Source organism: Ciona robusta, chromosome 13 (genome assembly GCF_009617815.1).
Source record: "Ciona robusta chromosome 13, ASM961781v2".
NCBI lineage: Eukaryota > Metazoa > Chordata > Ascidiacea > Phlebobranchia > Cionidae > Ciona > Ciona robusta.
This window is the reverse complement of record NC_143247.1, coordinates 3,328,593-3,348,436: the sequence shown is the minus strand read 5'-3', so window position 1 is coordinate 3,348,436 and position 19,844 is coordinate 3,328,593. Positions and strand designations below refer to the sequence as shown.

At 37.4% G+C, this 19,844-nt stretch overlaps 1 protein-coding gene across 3 annotated transcripts in view; it reads right to left on the bottom strand.

The window, feature by feature from the left end:
* The window catches only part of LOC149725863 (uncharacterized), a 56,027-nt gene that overhangs the window by 10,687 nt on the left and 25,496 nt on the right, over positions 1 to 19,844 (bottom strand). For 2 of the 3 annotated variants that reach the window (XM_089891098.1, XM_089891099.1), the window contains exons 30-57: positions 19,538 to 19,779; positions 18,892 to 19,083; positions 18,237 to 18,414; positions 17,040 to 17,267; positions 16,563 to 16,741; positions 16,036 to 16,216; positions 15,173 to 15,400; positions 14,702 to 14,880; positions 14,269 to 14,397; positions 13,803 to 13,951; positions 13,178 to 13,322; positions 12,291 to 12,486; positions 11,736 to 11,859; positions 11,234 to 11,357; positions 10,708 to 10,903; positions 9,958 to 10,123; positions 8,974 to 9,133; positions 8,594 to 8,690; positions 8,219 to 8,392; positions 7,636 to 7,893; positions 7,156 to 7,466; positions 4,474 to 5,909; positions 4,257 to 4,412; positions 3,731 to 3,965; positions 3,287 to 3,502; positions 800 to 3,003; positions 583 to 738; positions 63 to 297 (exon numbers count right to left, since the gene is read on the bottom strand). In XM_089891098.1, coding sequence (XP_089747224.1) covers positions 63 to 297; positions 583 to 738; positions 800 to 3,003; positions 3,287 to 3,502; positions 3,731 to 3,965; positions 4,257 to 4,412; positions 4,474 to 5,909; positions 7,156 to 7,466; positions 7,636 to 7,893; positions 8,219 to 8,392; positions 8,594 to 8,690; positions 8,974 to 9,133; positions 9,958 to 10,123; positions 10,708 to 10,903; positions 11,234 to 11,357; positions 11,736 to 11,859; positions 12,291 to 12,486; positions 13,178 to 13,322; positions 13,803 to 13,951; positions 14,269 to 14,397; positions 14,702 to 14,880; positions 15,173 to 15,400; positions 16,036 to 16,216; positions 16,563 to 16,741; positions 17,040 to 17,267; positions 18,237 to 18,414; positions 18,892 to 19,083; positions 19,538 to 19,779 — 8,474 coding nt within the window. The remainder of the gene's footprint in view (positions 1 to 62; positions 298 to 582; positions 739 to 799; positions 3,004 to 3,286; positions 3,503 to 3,730; positions 3,966 to 4,256; positions 4,413 to 4,473; positions 5,910 to 7,155; positions 7,467 to 7,635; positions 7,894 to 8,218; positions 8,393 to 8,593; positions 8,691 to 8,973; positions 9,134 to 9,957; positions 10,124 to 10,707; positions 10,904 to 11,233; positions 11,358 to 11,735; positions 11,860 to 12,290; positions 12,487 to 13,177; positions 13,323 to 13,802; positions 13,952 to 14,268; positions 14,398 to 14,701; positions 14,881 to 15,172; positions 15,401 to 16,035; positions 16,217 to 16,562; positions 16,742 to 17,039; positions 17,268 to 18,236; positions 18,415 to 18,891; positions 19,084 to 19,537; positions 19,780 to 19,844) is intronic. The other variant, XM_089891100.1, reaches the window with a different exon arrangement.

Below are 19,844 nucleotides of genomic sequence, written 5' to 3'. Positions count from 1 at the left end.
GTCGTGTATATTGTTTTAAGGGTACTCAGTATAATGTGAACTCTTTCTATCTCACGACTTACCAAGTCTTCAAATGGAGAACAACTACTTGGTCCTTCATAAGTGATGTTAGCGCAGTTCTCCTGCACACATGTACACTCAACACGTGGGCAACATTCCTCATAGTAGGTAGCGTTGACAACAGTGCGATTATAATGTGGTTCATTGCATTGGGGTTGGGGAAAAAATACGGAGCAGTATTCTGGATTGCATTCACATTCGGTGCTTAAACATCCACACTCAGCTGGGTAAGTGGAACTGAAGGAATGGTACAAGATATGTTTATGTTTGATAACTTAGGGTGGAAGACTATATGCATTTCATTCAGGTATGGATTTCCAAGTCTGAGTTTCCAAAACTATGAGTTAAATACAACCAAATGTATTGCAATCTCGGTTTACATATGTTTCAGGTCTTAAGACGGCGTTTTGGCAAAATTTCAGCCTTGCTAAGAGTGTATTAGTAAAGCTTTTATATTGTGAATTAGAGTGGTTATTGTACTAAAATGAAGGCTAAATAAAGTTACGTTGTTCATATACTTACTCGTCTATAACTTTTGGTGACCACGATTTACGTTGACACTCCGTAACGTTCGGACATTGTGGGCAAACACATTTAAACTCAGGACAGCATTGTTTGTCATCAATGGTGTTTGTTTGTTGTGCAATCATTCTCGGATCCGGACAAGTGTAATTGAACCTGTGATGTAATAATATTATATGATGTCATAAATGGGATGATTATGATGTAATATACTTACCACTTTGGACATTGTTTGGACAGCATCGTATGATTGTTGCAAACACATTCAAATTCTGAACAACAAGGTTCTGGGTCGATTGTATACCCGCTGTAAACAACTTCAACTGCATGTTGATATGCTCCACAAACAGTTGATTCAAATTCTCCCTTTGGCTGACACTTCTCTCTTGGATCAAATGCAACTTCCATTTCGTAACAAGCACTTTCGTTTCCATTGATTTTCTTGCTCGAGCAATACTTATCAACCACACAACCACTTCCATCATCAACTTGAATGCTTTCACCAACTGCTACAGAACTACCATTTTTGAGGAGACATGCTTCACACTTGATTGTCCAATTTGCACAACACTTGTCTTCTACATCCAATTCTTCATACGGTTTTAAAGTGTCTTTATCTGGAGGTGGTACGTAATCATCTGGACAGTTACATTGACATGTGTGGTTGCTACAACAAGGATCACTTGAGGGAACTTCAACAGCTACATGGTATTCGTCATCAATTTTACAATTTTCTGAATCATATTTAATTTTGCTTGTGCAGTAATCTCGTGGGTCGTTTGATACTTCCATTTCGTGGCAAGCACTTTCGTTTCCGTTGATTTTCTTGCTGGAGCAATACTTGGTAACCTCACAACCACTTCCATCATCAACTTGAATGCTTTCACCAACTGCAACAGAACTACCATTTTGGAGAAGACATGCTTCACACTTGATTGTCCAATTTGCGCAACACTTGTCTTCTACATCCAATTCTTCATACGGTTTCAAAGTGTCCTTATCTGGAGGTGGTACGTAATCATCTGGACAGCTACATTGACAAGTATGGTTGCTACAACAAGGATTACTTGAGGAAACTTCAACAGCTACATGATATTCGTCATCAATTTTACAATTTGCTGTTTCATATTGATCTTTGCTTGTGCAGTAATCTCGTGGGTCGTTTGATACTTCCATTTCGTGGCAAGCACTTTCGTTTCCGTTGATTTTCTTGCTTGAGCAATACTTGGTAACCTCACAACCACTTCCATCATCAACTTGAATGCTTTCACCAACTGCAACAGAACTACCATTTTGGAGAAGACATGCTTCACACTTGATTGTCCAATTTGCGCAACACTTGTCTTCTACATCCAATTCTTCATACGGTTTCAAAGTGTCTTTATCTGGAGGTGGTACGTAATCACCTGGACAGCTACATTGACATGTGTGGTTTCTACAACAAGGATCACTTGAGGGGACTTCAACAGCTACATGATATTCGTCATCAATTTTACAATTTTCTGATTCATATTTAATTTTGCTTGTGCAGTAATCTCGTGGGTCGTTTGATACTTCCATTTCGTGGCAAGCACTTTCGTTTCCGTTGATTTTCTTGCTTGAGCAATACTTATCAACCACACAACCACTTCCATCATCAACTTGAATGCTTTCACCAACTGCAACAGAACTACCATTTTGGAGAAGACATGCTTCACACTTGATTGTCCAATTTGCGCAACACTTGTCTTCTACATCCAATTCTTCATACGGTTTCAAAGTGTCCTTATCTGGAGGTGGTACGTAATCATCTGGACAGCTACATTGACAAGTATGGTTGCTACAACAAGGATTACTTGAGGGAACTTCAACAGCTACATGATATTCGTCATCAATTTTACAATTTGCTGTTTCATATTGATCTTTGCTTGTGCAGTAATCTCGTGGGTCGTTTGATACTTCCATTTCGTGGCAAGCACTTTCGTTTCCGTTGATTTTCTTGCTTGAGCAATACTTGGTAACCTCACAACCACTTCCATCATCAACTTGAATGCTTTCACCAACTGCAACAGAACTACCATTTTCGAGAAGACATGCTTCACACTTGATTGTCCAATTTGCGCAACACTTGTCTTCTACATCCAATTCTTCATACGGTTTCAAAGTGTCTTTATCTGGAGGTGGTACGTAATCATCTGGACAGCTACATTGACATGTGTGGTTGCTACAACAAGGATCACTTGAGGGGACTTCAACAGCTACATGGTATTCGTCATCATTTTTACAATTTTCTGATTCATATTGATCTTTGCTTGTGCAGTAATCTCTTGGGTTGCGGTTTACTTCAGGGATGAAACATCTGTCTCCATATTCCTCTTTCTTATCAGTGCAGAGATACTCCACCCCGCAACCAGAATCATCTTCAACCCAAGTCTCACCTCGCTGGAGAAGACAAGTTCGTATTTAGATAACTCAGATTAAATTGGTAGTGACATTAACACAATGTAAATTCGCACATTAAACTCTACGTGATAGTCATTTTAAATTAGCTACACAGGTATTGGTGTAAGGATATGTATATCAGCGTTACTATTGCTAGATAGGCAGAATCCATCGACTTTTCATGCTGTAGACAATTAGTCGTTAATATGATTAAGTTCTATCTGATAGATCAACCTAAATCTAAGACATAGCTTTAATCTGTGTGAAGTACCGAGCACCAAACCTTTTTAATTGATCCATCTTTAGCCTTGCAAGTATCACAGACATAATGACAGCAATTGGGTCGCATGGTAGAATCGTTCAATATTGGTGCATAGACGAATCCAGCTGGTATCGTTGCATTGCTTGACATGCATAGCTCGTTCAGTTGACTTTCGTTTTTGCATCGACACGCAGTGTGCTTTGTACAGCATTCGATTGCTGGCTGGTTCAATTCAATCTAAATAAACCATCAATATAATGACAGTTACACTCATCAAAACATCATTATAAATATATTGACAATTACTCTCACTAAAACTTCATTTTGATGACAGTTACACTTAGTGTTTCGTTGAAGAACGCACATTCAGATAATGGTATCATCGGGCTCTTACAATATAGAAGTCGTGTATATTGTTTTAAGGGTACTCAGTATAATGTGAACTCTTTCTATCTCATGACTTACCAAGTCTTCAAATGGAGAACAACTACTTGGTCCTTCATAAGTGATGTTAGCGCAGTTCTCCTGCACACATGTACACTCAACACGTGGGCAACATTCCTCATAGTAGGTAGCGTTGACAACAGTGCGATTATAATGTGGTTCATTGCATTGGGGTTGGGGAAAAAATATGGAACAGTATTCTGGATTGCATTCACATTCTGTGCTTAAACATCCACACTCAGCTGGGTAAGTGGAACTGAAGAAATGGTACAAGATACGTTTATGTTTGATAACTTAGGGTGAAAGACTATATGCACTTCATTCAGGTACGGATTTCCAAGTCTGAATTTCCAAAACTAAAACTATGAGTTAAATGCAACCAAATGGATTGCAATCTCGGTTTAAATGTGTTGCAGGTCTTAAGACGGCGTTTTGGCAAAATTTCGGCCTTGCTAAGAGTCTATTAGTTAAGTTTTTATATTGTGAATTAGAGTGGTTATTGTACTAAAATGAAGGCTAAATAAAGTTACGTTGTTCATATACTTACTCGTCTATAACTTTTGGTGACCACGATTTACGTTGACACTCCGTAACGTTCGGACATTGTGGGCAAACACATTTAAACTCCGGACAGCATTGTTTGTCATCAATGATGTTTGTTTGTTGTGCAATCATTCTCGGATCTGGACAAGTGTAATTGAACCTGTGATGTAATAATATTATATGATGTCGTAAATGGGATGATTATGATGTAATATACTTACCACTTTGGACATTGTTTAGACAGCATCGTATGATTGTTGCAAACACATTCAAATTCTGAACAACAAGGTTCCGGGTCGATTGTATCCCTGCTGTAAACAACTTCAACTGCATGTTGATATGCTCCACAAACAGTTGATTCAAATTCTGCCTTTGGCTGACACTTCTCTCTTGGGTCGTTTGATACTTTCATTTCGTAACAAGCACTTTCGTTTCCGTTGATTTTCTTGCTCGAGCAATACTTATCAACCACACAACCACTTCCATCATCAACTTGAATGCTTTCACCAACTGCTACAGAACTACCATTTTGAAGAAGACATGCTTCACACTTGATTGTCCAATTAGCACAACACTTGTCTTCAACATCCAATTCTTCATAGGGTTTTAAAGTGTCTTTATCTGGAGGTGGTACGTAATCATCTGGACAGCTACATTGACATGTGTGGTTGCTACAACAAGGATCACTTGAGGGAACTTCAACGGCTACATGATATTCGTCATCATTTTTACAATTTTCTGATTCATATTTTACTTTGCTTGTGCAGTAATCTCGTGGGTCGTTTGATACTTCCATTTCGTGGCAAGCACTTTCGTTTCCGTTGATTTTCTTGCTGGAGCAATACTTGGTAACCTCACAACCACTTCCATCATCAACTTGAATGCTTTCACCAACTGCTACAGAGCTACCATTTTCGAGAAGACATGCTTCACACTTGATTGTCCAATTTGCGCAACACTTGTCTTCTACATCCAATTCTTCATACGGTTTCAAAGTGTCTTTATCTGGAGGTGGTACGTAATCATCTGGACAGCTACATTGACATGTGTGGTTGCTACAACAAGGATCACTTGAGGGGACTTCAACAGCTACATGATATTCGTCATCATTTTTACAATTTTCTGATTCATATTTTACTTTGCTTGTGCAGTAATCTCGTGGGTCGTTTGATACTTCCATTTCGTGGCAAGCACTTTCGTTTCCGCTGATTTTCTTGCTGGAGCAATACTTGGTAACCTCACAACCACTTCCATCATCAACTTGAATGCTTTCACCAACTGCTACAGAACTACCATTTTCAAGGAGACATGCTTCACACTTGATTGTCCAGTTTGCACAACACTTGTCTTCTACATCCAATTCTTCATATGGTTTCAAAGTGTCTTTATCTGGAGGTGGTACGTAATCATCTGGACAGTTACATTGACAAGTATGGTTGCTACAACAAGGATCACTTGAGGGGATTTCAACGGCTACATGATATTCGTCATCAATTTTACAATTTTCTGATTCATATTGATCTTTGCTTGTGCAGTGGTCCCTTGGATCGTGATCAACAACCTTTATATGATAGGGGGTCCCAGTAACATTAACTACTTCAGAACATATATATTTCACTCTGCAATCTTCTTTCACCTCATACCAACTTGAACCAGTCTGTGGAAAAAAATCACTTAACTTTGATCAAATAGTGTACACTTAAGCATTAAAATATAGTAGGATAGGACACATTTTCATTATATTTGCTCATTCCATTTGGTAGTAAACAAAAAGAACGTACAAAGAACTAAAAACCGTGCTCCCGCAGAATTACATAATCTGATAAATCCTTACCTTTTTGCCATTCAGTAAGAATTTTTTTAGTTAATTGGTGCAGATATCTAGGTCTATAAACCTCTTGCCTTGTGTAGCTTATAATATACCCTCGCCTTTTAGCCATTTGTATATATGTCATCTAGTAAACTCTTGCAGATCGGCCTATATCTAGGTGTATAAACCTTATGCTATTACCTTGTGTACAGAAGTTTGCATAATCTTCTACTCTGCACAGTAATAACCACAGCTAACTTTTCTCATACACATTTACCTCGCTTCTAAGCGTGATAGTTCTAATTCATTTGGCATTCTGTCTACTACTTACCTGAGCCAGTAAAAAAGAATGACAAACAGACACATTATAAATACAACGAAAACACGACGGAAAGAAAAAAGCATAAAAGCGCTGTTGAACTGGACCTTAATAAAGAAAAAACGTTAATCAATTATACAAATAAAATTCTTTCTCCAATAATCTGACATAAAAAAGATTCTTTCTCCAATAATCTGACATAAAAAGATTCTTTCTCCAATAATCTGACAAGTGAGACTAAGATCAAAGCTTAAGAGCTGCTTCGGCTAAATTAGTCTTTATTCTCTTCATAACTCTGTAAAAAAATCACTGAGTAAAACTTCCAACTAAACAAATATGCTACATAATGCTGGACTCACATATAATCTCAACACTTTTTATAAGACTAAATTCTTTACTAAGTACTACTTTCTGATGGGGTAATAGTCTGTCTCAAATCCCTCATGCATGTCTTGCTATAATATCTTAGCCATATATATATAATCTAAGTGAAGATATGCATCACACACGACACACTACATACTAAGTTGGGTTATATAGTCTTCTATACATTAGCGTGGGGAAGATGGGACACCTTTTAACTCTATTTTCTCGTCCCATTTAGTAGTAAACCAAAAACATTCAACGAATTATAAAACTATATTCTCACGACTCCCATAGACCATGCTTAATTTTTAAAAACATGATTTTTGGATATTAGGTGCTAAAGGTGTCCCATCTTTCCCCAACCTAAAATACATAAAACGTAAACACTAATATGATAATGATACTTACTTTATGAAATGTCCCATTCTCATTGATACAGTTGTCACATTTAAGTTTATACTGGGAGCAGCACTTAGTTGAATTGTCAGTAAAAACCAATTCGCATCCACCAGGTATTGTAACATTTTCCCATCTATTCTCACATGGCTCCCTTTTGCATTGATACTTCTGGCAGCAATCCTCGCATACATTACCAGTGATTACAGTCTCCAGTGTAGTAAGTTCCATGCAATCTCCACACTCAGGTGGCTCAGGGCATAACTCAGAGTTGCAGACACACTGACTTTTCAACACGCAGCCGCATATGTCTTGCACCAGAGCTGCAAGCAAAACAAGTGTATATGAGATATGTTATAACTCTTTGCCAAAGATATTATAGTATAAAAACAATCAACGTGATTTCAGGCGTTTATTGGGTCATACATGCTGGTAAAAACAGTCTGTTGCTAATAAAAGCAATTGCTTCTAATGTTCATTTTTACCACTTACATTTTTCTCTGCAGCCAAGATGCGTTGTACAGTTTGCAGTTGCATTCACACAGTAAGCCATGTCAATTGGGCAGCCACAGTATGGTTGTGGGCATTTTGTGTCATTGGTGTGGAGCAACACTTTTGGGGTAATACATTCGGGTTCAACAAGTTCCTTGCAAACGCACACTTTCTCAGGGCAACATGATTCAGGGGGCGTGGTGGCAAAACGTAACTCTTCGTTTGGTTCGCAGACAGGATCAGCAGGGCATGAACAACCTATATATAACGTATTAATGAAGATTCTGTTACTTCTGCTAGCAGGCATAATGTTTTATCAAAAGCTTTGTTCAGTCTGCCATCTAGCCAGTTATAATGGGCTTAACTGTTGGGTGTTGGGGTAATGGAACAACTCTGGCTTAATTCCTAGACGTGTGGAGGTAATGGGCAATTATGGTCTAAATCCCTGAGTGTTAGTGCAATGAGATAACTCTGACCAATATATTGGATGTTCCTTGCCAAAGAAACTCACCCATATAGAACAGAATCCACTAAATAATTAACAACTACATACACACCACTGAATTCAACCAGTACAACTTACAGTCAGGGTCTTTACACTTGGTTGGATTATTTGGGTCCAATATTAAACCGTCTGGGCAGAAACATCCAGCTTCTAATTCCTCACTTTCACATTCGTCCAAATAGTTATCACAAGTCTGCATCGCCGTGCATTTGTTCAAACAAGACCTGTAGACAAGGTCACCACTGCATTCCACTGTGGGAAATTTGGGTTAGACAACTTGTATAATACACATAATATATTAGTAGCCTAATACACATACTATAGTACTGTGTGGCAAGGGAGGGGGACACCTTTATCACATAATATATTGCAAAGCATAAACATATATAATACCATTAAAATCACATCTATTGACATCATAATGATATAAATAAAGCAACTATGATGTCATACTTGAGCAATTGTTATCCTTTCTCCAATCCACGCACATTCCACTTCCAAGACACAAAGTTGCGTAACTTTCTGCCACAGCTGAGTTGCAAATGTCGCACTAAAGGTTAAAATAACATAAGTATATAAAACTTATGCATATTTTAATATTTATGTAACACAATCATCTACAAAGTTACATATGCATGTACATTATACATAAGTTACACTAGCGGTAACTCGTAAGCAGATACGAGGTGTATGAAACTAAACATTCTGGTTATAACGACTGTCATTGCCCCACCATGCAAAGATAAATAAGTTACATAGGTGGTAACTTACAAGCGGTCACAAGGCCCCATGCGAGGATAAATAAGTTACATCAATTCAATCAACCAACTTACTTTTGATAAAGCTGATGCGTCATATTGACAAGCCTTAACAAAACCTGAAGGAGGATGGACTTTATTGCATTCTGCGAAGGCTGGGGCTACAAGTGCTTGACAATGAGCTTCTGTGCAGTTTTTACACCATTCTGGCAGTGGCATTAGATTGTCTTCATAGCTGGGTATATTACAATATATAAGAGATATATATAGAAATTATATAAAGGGTAATAAAGGAGAATAAGAGAACAACGAATAGCATTTTGACTGTAAAAGTCAAATAGTGTTAAGGTAGCTGTACACAGTATCCGGAATTTGTCCGTTTTGTTTGTTTTGTCCGGATTTTGCTGGCGCATGCGGAATTGGGTAATGGGTTTGCATACGACTTCGCATGCGAATCCGCATGCCAGATACTGTGTACAGCCACCTTTATAAGAACGTGTATTTAAATGTATGTTATGTTTAAGTATATTTCTTGCCAGGTGTTATCAATTGTTTTCATAGCTGTATATAGTAACTTATAACAAATATATATGCATTAAATTAATATAAGCATAAGTTATATGCTTACATATATCATATTTAAAGAGGTAAATTAATATATATGTTGTGTTTTCAAAATCACATATCTTATATATATTTACTTAATTCAAGTAAAACAACTTTATCATCAGGATGTATCTGCATCATTTCTCTAAATTAACAGCAACTTTACTTTATTAATAACCAGTTTGTCATGACACCGGATGAAATAACATAAGTTACATGTTCCTACATTTATGGTGGGGAAAGATGGGGGTGGGGGGAGATGGGACATTTTTTGCGGCAATTTACCAAATATCTTGACCGGATTTTAAACAATTAGCAACGGTTTATTAAAGTCGTGAGGATACGGTTTTATAATTCTTTGAATGTTCTTTGTTTACTACCAAATTGGGAGAGAAAATAGAATTAAAAGGTGTCCAATCTTCCCCCACCCTACTATAAGTTCCATGTTCTTACATTTTATCATCGCATGTATAACAAGCGGGATTCTTCTCTGCATCGCATCGCTTACATTCCTCATCTGTTACATTGACTTCCCAATCATAACCAAACTCAGTGGAACCACCGATCAATGTGCCATTGCTGCCCTCATAATCATCCAACTGCTGGTTTGTACAAGTACCTGGTAATGTAATATGTAAGCCTATATGTTGTGTTTTATAGGGTTAAGGCGGGCATTCTGTTTGTTTATACACCTCATGTTCACTGTTGAAGTGTTGAGTTATAACATGGGTGTCTTCTTATATACACCAGACACACATGATGTATTCATACACCTCATGCTCACTGTCGAGTTATAGCATGGGTGTCTTCTTATTCACCTGACACACATGGTGTATTCATAAACCTCATGCTCACTGTTGAGTTATAACATGGGTGTCTTCTTATACACCAGACACACATGGTGTATTCATAAACCTCATGCTCACTGTTGAGTTATAACATGGGTGTCTTCTTATACACCAGACACACATGGTGTATTCATACACCTCATGCTCACAGTTGAGTTATAACATGGGTGTCTTCTTATACACCAGACACACATGGTGTATTCATACACCTCATGTTCACTGTCAAGTTATAACATGGGTGTCTTCTTATACACCAGACACACATGGTGTATTCATACACCTCATGCTCACTGTCTTAGTACAAAACAGGCGTTTTTTATGTGTTATATATCTTACATACATAGTTAAAACTCACCACACAATCCAACGGTCTTATTAAACATCAATGTAGGTGACACCTTTATGAACACTGCGGGCATCCTTGTAAGGAGATACTTCATCCATAGATTGATCTCAGGTATTGTAACAACTATAGATTTAAACTCGTAACGCACAACAATGCCACCTTTTGACCACGGTAGACTTGTGAGTGTTGTTCCATTTACTTTAACCTGGCATGTATGGGGATTGTTAGATATGAAAAGCCATTGTTGACGACACAATAGATATTTTTCTGTCACTTCTGCTGCCAGGCTGAATTTTGGTAGTAAACAAAGAAAATTCAAAGAATCATAATATCGTATCCTCACGACTCCTATAGACTGTTGTTAATTGTTCTAAACCCGGTCAGGATATTTGAATATTATGTCCTAAAAGGTATTCCGCCTTCCCCCCCTACTATATATTTATCTATTATGAAGTCATATATATATATATCTATATATTTTGAAATCTTATTTAGTCATATGTATCAGTATAATATAAATTAATGTTAAACTTACAGCTTGCGCGTAGTCGTATGATTCCACGTAACTAATCTGCACCAACGTCGAATCCCATTTAATAAAGATTTTCTTTAAACACGTTCCTACAAACTCTGATGTTCTTACACATACTGTGTTGTCACTATGGGCAATGTAAAGGAACAATGTTGATTGTTACATCATAATAGATTTCATTATTAAAACATAGGTAGTCTGGTATTAATTTAGTTGTAATTTAAACAGATACTGTTGTATAATTATGTCTACTGTTTGAAACAGGCCATATAGTTGGTAGTGTGTTTTTCGTATTTCCATTCTACATAAATGAGTATGATTTAAAAAGCCAGGGGCCGCAGTTAAAGGAATTTATAATATATCATATGTCATACACTGTATAGTATTGCATGCAGCTTGGATTCAAAGCCATATATACTTTACTCTTACATGTATATATATGTTATATACATGTTACACAACAATTGCCTATACACCTGTTATATATACATTACACCCCTCTTACCTATATATATGAAATTTATCTGAATCCCTATACTTAGCAAGCGTATAATGACATTCTCCCATGAAAGTATATTGACGACCATCAAAAGTAATGTAGTGAGGATCTCCAAATACTGAACAAAGACCTGGGAAGCAACAGCAGTCAATTAATTTGCTTGTTTGTATTGAAAAATGAAATTAAAGAACAATAAATTTGACTCTTATGAATTACAGAGACTAAATTAAAATTATATGTACGTTCTGTTTCATACCCCTTGTGCCAGCTTACAAGTTACCATGTATATTACTTTGTATGGAATTATTTTCTGTGAAATTTTTTCATTTTTTTAGGTGTGGTTGATAATTGCTCCAACCCATTAGTGACCCCTGGGTTGGAGCAATTGCGGTTAAGTGTCTTGCCCAAGGAAATATATGCCCACAGTGGTAAATAATGATAAAACTCATACTGAGACAAACTTGTTAATATACATTAGGTATAAGAAGCTAGCATGATAAGGTATATGGAGTCCCATGTTATAACTCAGCTGAGGGGATAAATAGACAACAACATACTTACACGGACACTCATAATGGGAGCAGCATTTATTGTCTGCGTTGGTGACCCTCATGGGTTGTTGGCGGGTCGCACACGTCGTCATGGGAGCCGCGGGGCACTCATACCGTGGCACATCAACGATGTCACATTTATTGTAGTCACAACTACACATGCTTGATAAGCAATCATCATGTGGGTGATCCCATGTTTCCCCTTTCTAAAATTAAAAGACACAATGATTAAAGAGTGTCGTGCGCCTTTAAAGCCAGTCTTGCATTAATATTCGTAAAACTAAAACAGTATAAATTAATACTCAAAAATATGAATCCATATAAGCATAACATTAATAAAAGTAATAGGTATAAATCACTTGGTTATTAGCAGATGGTGCAAAACATTCGTTGTGACAAATACCAAAACTCTTCACATAAACTATATAGCAATAGCAATATATAGACTTTAACTTTAGATATTACACTTTCACAATCTTACTATTATAGTAGGGTGGGAGAATCTGGGACACCTTTTGATTCTATTTTCCTGTCCCATTTGGTAGTAAACAAAGACCATTCCACGAATTATAAAACCGTATCCCCACGACTCCCATAGACCGTTTTTAATTGTTTAAAGCATACCAGATATCTATATTCATTTCTTAAAACACGATCAGGTTACTTGAATACTATGTGCTAAATATTCCTTATCTTACCCCACCATACATTATGAGTGTCCCATCTTGCCCCAGCAAACATTATGAATGTCCCACCTTGCCCCAACATACATTATGTATGTCCCATCTTACCCCATCATACATTATGTATGTCCCATCTTACCCCATCATACATTGTGAGTGTCCCATCTAACCCCACCATACATTATTAGATGCCTGTACATAAATAGAAGGTTACCTTGAAACGTAGACCCTTGTATACACAGACTGGGCTACATTTCTTGACTTCACAACATTCATTACTAGCTTCTGTGTCTGGGACCAACTCAGATGGATAAACGCACTCCGGGTCAGGAGGGCAGAACGATGTATTGCACACGCATCTGTTTAAATGGTGCTTGTTATTGGAAGATTCTTGTTTAGGCGTTTCTGGCAACAGAAGGTTAGCCCAAGCTGCATTCGTGGTTACTTGTAGGTGGACAGGAGGTGTATGAAACAAACACCCGTGTCATAGAAAATGTAATTACCAAAATAAGATATATACGTGGTTATTCGTAAGTGAATACAAAGGTGTATAAAACAGAACACCCATGTTATAACGACTGTCGTTTCCTTTCCACGCAAAGGTAAATAAGTTACACATGCAGAAAATACAAGAAAATGGTATAGTTAAAAACAACCAATTGAGTGTAACTTTTTTATTCCTGCGTGGTGAGGAAATGATAGTCGTTATAACACAGGTTTTTTGTTTCATACACCTCGTGCCCGCTTACAAGTTACCTTGTAAAAACCTATATACGTAAGGCCAATGTTTTAAACCAGTATAGATGTAGGAAATAAATGATAATATATCCATGGCTTACTTGTATTGTAAACAGCATGGATCGGATGTATCTTCTACTGAAATATAATGATTTTCACAATCCTTAATGATTGGTATGCAATCATTTGTTCTGTTTTGGAAGACTTCAACAAGTGGACACTCATCGGTTGTATTACTTCTTACGCATGTCTGTAATACAGGTAGTGTTATATTTGATGTTATGTGTGAAGATTCTATTCGGTGTAGGTATATTACCCCAACACCCAAGGTGCTACCATCTATACCCCACTGAGGCAGTTCATAGACACCTAATAATAGAGATTCTATTCTATAAGGGTGAGGTCTTCAGTGAGGCACACCTGAGATCTGGGATGTAGGTCCATTACCACAACACCCAGGGTGCTACCATCTATACCCCACTGAGGCAGTTTATATACACTTATTTTTTACAAAGATTTCTCCAAATAAAGTCACAAATGTATCTAAAAACAAAGCATAAAATTTACCCAAGAAATGCATTCATTCATGGCATCTTCCCAAACATTTCCAATAATTTGTACATTTAGTGCTTCATCAACACATTTGTCACATCTGCATCCATATTCAGTACAACAGCCTTTACTGTCCACTACATACTGTGGAGAAATACATATGTTATATAAACTGTTGCTATATTACACTTGATTCTATAATAGTCTGTGTCATTTATTTGCACCATTTTTTTACCGGTTGTTTATATAAGTTAAGTTGTATTTGACCGACACTTTAGTTTTTTTAATAATAATCTAGAAATGGTTGTACCATTATACTGTCTACATAAGTTATGTGGCATTTTGCCACAATCTTGTCTTTTTGGTGGCAAATTTATGATATTTGCCACGCGGTACCGTAAATTTCGAGGTCCAAATAATTTAAATTAATATAATAATCAAATATTACCTCACTCTCGAAAGGTTGACAGTTAGCAGAAGTCTCATTACATACAAGTGGTGTACAAACAGCTGTTTCACAACATCTATCCAATGCACAGTTATCCGGTGTTGTTAAAGGTGGGACCAACTGTCTGGTCTCACATTTAGAGCAAGTCTTTGGGACCGAACAATCAGCAGGATTGCAAACTGTGTTTTATAAACAGTTTGGTTAGAATGAATACAACACCTAAGTCCTACTTTATCTTTTTATAAACCCCATACTCTCATAGCCCCATATAACCCAATACTCTTAACCAAATCCCATGTTACCCTACATCATTAAACAGTTGGCCCATTACCCCAACACCCAAGGATTCATACCAGATTTGCCCATATTACCCCAACACCCAAGGATTTATACCAGATTTGCCCATATTACCCAAACACCCAAGGATTTATACCAGATTTGAGCCATATTACCCCACTTGTATCTACTTACCACATTCGCTTGATACGACGCAATCACAATTCTCAGTTTCGTTTCTATGGCAACCAGAAGCGCTGCAATTCGCCCGCTCGACGCACGTTTCGTTCATTTCCTCGTGACCGGGGCAAATACACTTGTGGTCTGAACATTCCAACGTCCCGTTTATTAATCGTGTCGTATCTTGAACCTCAGGTGCAGAACATGTAAGAACGTTGCTGGGGTCAAATTTAGGAAGACATTCTGTGGGAAAGAAGGAAATTAATTGCAGTATTATACAGTGGTAAAGTCTATAATGTGTAGGCATGAGAGTGGCAACCATGGATAAGTCACTCAAGTTCCCACCCACAAGGATATAAATGACCAAACCAACCAAAAGTCATGTCTGCTTATCCACACACTACAATAGCTTCAGCAGCTCGACTGTGGGCATGGAAGTGGCAACCATGGATAAGTCACTCAAGTTCCCACCCACGAGGATATAAATGACCAAACCAACCAAAAGTCATGTCTGCTTATCCACACACTGCAATAGCTTCAGCAGCTCGACTGTGGGCATGGGAGTGGCAACCATGGATTAGTCACTCAAGTTCCCACCCACGAGGATATAAATGACCAAACCAACCAAAAGTCATGTCTGCTTATCCACACACTGCAATAGCTTCAGCAACTCGACTGTGAGCATGGAAGTGGCAACCATGGATAAGTCACTCAAGTTCCCACCCACAAGGATATAAATGACCAAACCAATTAAAAGTCATGTCTGCTTATCCACACACTGCAATAGCTTCAGCAACTCGACTGTGGGAATGGGAGTGGCAACCTTGGATAAGCCAAGTTCCCACCCACTAAGACACACCAACAATACCAAACCTTACCACATTCATATCCTCCACAACATTCATCTGGTTCCATATCCGATCCATACACTGCCTTCGATTTTACGAGCTTCCCGAAGTACGGACACTCTTGCCTGGCTCCCGGACACAAATGCTCTTTTGTGACATCACAAACACATGTTTCTTGTATACAACAGCCATTGTTGGTTGTGGAATTCTCCTTTATTAGAGAATAATTATTAAAACTTCCACAGTGGTTATAGCGCTCGCTTCTAGACTAGGGGATACGGATTCAAGGCTTGATGCTGCTACTGTTGTGTGCCTATGTGTTCTTAAGCTAGACACTTAACGGCAGTTTCTTTAGATGTGTGTCTTTGGGCAAGACATTTAACGGTAACCAATTACTCGAATGGGACATCTAAATTGTCAGCCATACAGAAAATCAATCACCCAGAAAGTTACATAGGTTGTAAGTTGCAAGCATAAACAAGGTGTATGAAACAGAACACCCATGTTATAACACCTGCTATTATCCCATCTAGATATTATGATAGAATATAATGTACCTTCTTTTCCCAAGGTTCACAAGTAACAGAAGTTGTATTACATACAACTGGTTTACAAACAGCTGTTTCACAACATCTATCCAATGCACAGTTGTCCGGTGTTGTTAAAGGAGGGACCAACTGTCTGGTCTCACATTTAGAGCAAGTCTTTGGGACCGGGCAATCAGCAGGATTGCAAACTATAAAACACAAAAAAAACTAGACAATACAAATAATTTGCTTGTTACCACATATTCTATTAAGGTCAAGGGTATGTACAGAGCAATAGGTATTAGATAACATAAAAAGTTTGAGTAAAAAAAGCCTTGTTTTCCTCAATATAAACATTCAATAATGTAGATTCTATTCTATAAGGATGAGGTCTTCGGTGGGACACACCTGGGACTTTGATGTAGATATATTACCCCAACACCCAGGATGCTACCATCTAGACCCACCATATATTATGCTTAGTCATTAAAATAAACGCTTACTCACCGCATTCACTTGTCAGCAAACAATCGCAATCTTCGGTGTCTTCTCTGTGGCACCCAGAAGCCGTACATGTAACAGGTGCCACGCAAGTTTCATTCATCGTGGCACGGTCAGGACAAGTGCAATTATGTTTAACACACTCTGTAGTTCCGTCAGTTAACACAGTACTGTATTGTACGTTAGGGTGGGTACAGTTTAGATCATATTCACTGCTGAATTCGGGTTTACATTCTGTAAAAACAATTAAAACGCTTTATAAATTCTAAAATTATTCGTATATATTTTTAGGTGATAAATTGAACAAGCAGGTTTTAAAAAATAGGTTCAACAATCATTGCATTGTTGCATTAATAAAGAATCCAAAATCAAGCATTTATTCAGTAATTTTGGAATAATGTAGGAAGGTGTTTTGGTGAAACAGACTTATTTCTTTGCCCGGCTAGACAGTCGTTATAACACGTGTGTTCTGTTTCATACACCTCGTACCTGTTTATAAGTTACCATGTATGTAACTTATTTATCCTCGCATGGCGGGCAATGACAGTCATTATAACACGGGTATAACACCATGTATGTAACTTATTTATCCTCGCATGGCGGGCAATGACAGTCATTATAACACGGGTGTTCTGTTACATACACCTCATGCTTGCTAACAAGTTACCACATATGTAACTTTGTGTGTTATCTTTTATTTGCAATGGCATTCCCCTAATACAGTGGGTTGTGCAGATATTTAAATATTACATAAAATGCATGCATTTTAAACAATGCTCTAAATTAATGTAACGGTTTTTGTTTTGTCATTAATTCCCATCTATATCCACAATGTAATTTACTTGACTCATCCTAACTACAATGCTTTTTCATTCTTTTGGTCCATAACTTTATAACCTTATTATAAGCACTTAAAATAAGTTAGGTCCTTAATTTCCATATATAAAGTAGGGTGGGAGAAGATGGGACACCTTTGTTTCATTCGATTTTCTCTTTTTATTAGGTAGTAAACAAAGAAAATTTAAAGAAATATAAGACCATACCCTTACGACTCCCATAGAACGTTGTTAATTGTTTAAAACACGTTCAGGATATTTGGACATTGTGTGCTAAAGGTGTCCCGTCTCCCCACCCTACTATATCGTATATATTTTTTTTCGTTAATTCCTATCAACATCAACAATGTAATAATACATGACGTACCACAAGTATAAGTCTCACAGCAGGCCCCAGGCGACAATGAAGACTTCTTATTGGCGTAATCTGGACAAGTTACATCATCACTACATGGGAGCTTGGTCTTCTGTATATTATAACACCCAGCATTGTCCGACAAGCAAGTATATTCATAACAACCAGCTGTCCATTTAGAACCAGGGGCCTTGAACAAAGAAATAGAATAAAAATAATATATATACATAGAAATAGTATAACCAATGATAGAAATGAAAGAAAAAATAATATCATTGAATGATAGTGTTTTATTATTATTTTCGCTTTTATTATTATTAAAATTAACATTTTATTAAAAATATATATCAAGATAAGACAAAACAAAGGTCAAATAATAAAGGTTTCATTTATTTTTATACCAAAAAGGCAAAAAATATAAATATTGTAACTTTTAAACCATCATAAAATATTTCGAAACCATAATAGTAAAATTAGTGACTCAGAGTTATAATGTAACCCACCTTATTATCCTAAAGGCTAAATTAAAAAAATTATTTGTTTTATAAAAGTAATGGCAACAGCAGTCGTTATAACATGGTGTGTTTCATGCACCCCATTCCGCTTGCTAGTTACATACAAACCAAAAAAGTAATTTTTGTTACTAAATCCAAATATAAAATTTTACCTTAAACTCTTCTGCCCAACAGCCTGCACAAGTGCAGTTGTAAACATCGCAACAAACGTCAACACCGTTGGCTGCCGTGACAAGTGTCTGCGTTTCGTGCCGGTCACACGTCAAGTTGGAGCATGTCACGCTGTCGCATCCGCATGAACAACACTCAAGTCGAACTTCATAATCATCACAAGTACCACTTGTCTGTGAAACAATGATGTCTGTGATGTCATAGCTAATAGTAAAGTAAATAAATGAATGCAACTTATTTATCCTCGCAGGGTGGGGCAACGACAGTTATTATAACTCAAATGTTTTGTTTCATACACCCTGTGTCCACTTACGAATTACCACGTGTGTAACTTTTTTATCCTAACGTGGCAGGAAATAACAGTGGTTATAACACAGGTGTTCTGCTTTAGCCCTAAGAGCCTGGGTGTTAAAGCAATTCGCAAACTCTGGCCTAAATCCAACGTCCCATAGCATGCATCACTGTAGGACCTCACCCATATAGAATAGAATGTGCATATACAATGTTAAGGTAATGGGCTAACTCTGGCTTAGATCTCAGGTCCCATGGTGTGCCACGCTGTAGAATCGACATAAAATGCCACAAAAACATAATGGAATCTATATCTTAGTAATAACCAATACATACCATATGCTCATTGGTGCATAGCAAGCCACTGTTTTTGTCACAAAGGACATTCTTTTGTAAAGTTCCATCTACGTGATTGCGGGATCTGCATTCAATGTTTTCCAAATGGCTGCTCGAGCAAACTCCAAAAGTGTTCTTCACATTCTCGACTGTTTCATATTCACCAGTTCCAGTTGGAGAATGTGAATTAAGCCAGTCGGTCCATGAACATACGCGAGTTACATTTTTAGCATCGCAGATAGCTGTAATACAAGCATTAAAATGACAAAAAAGCAATATCTAGTATAGATAGAAAACCACCAATTTT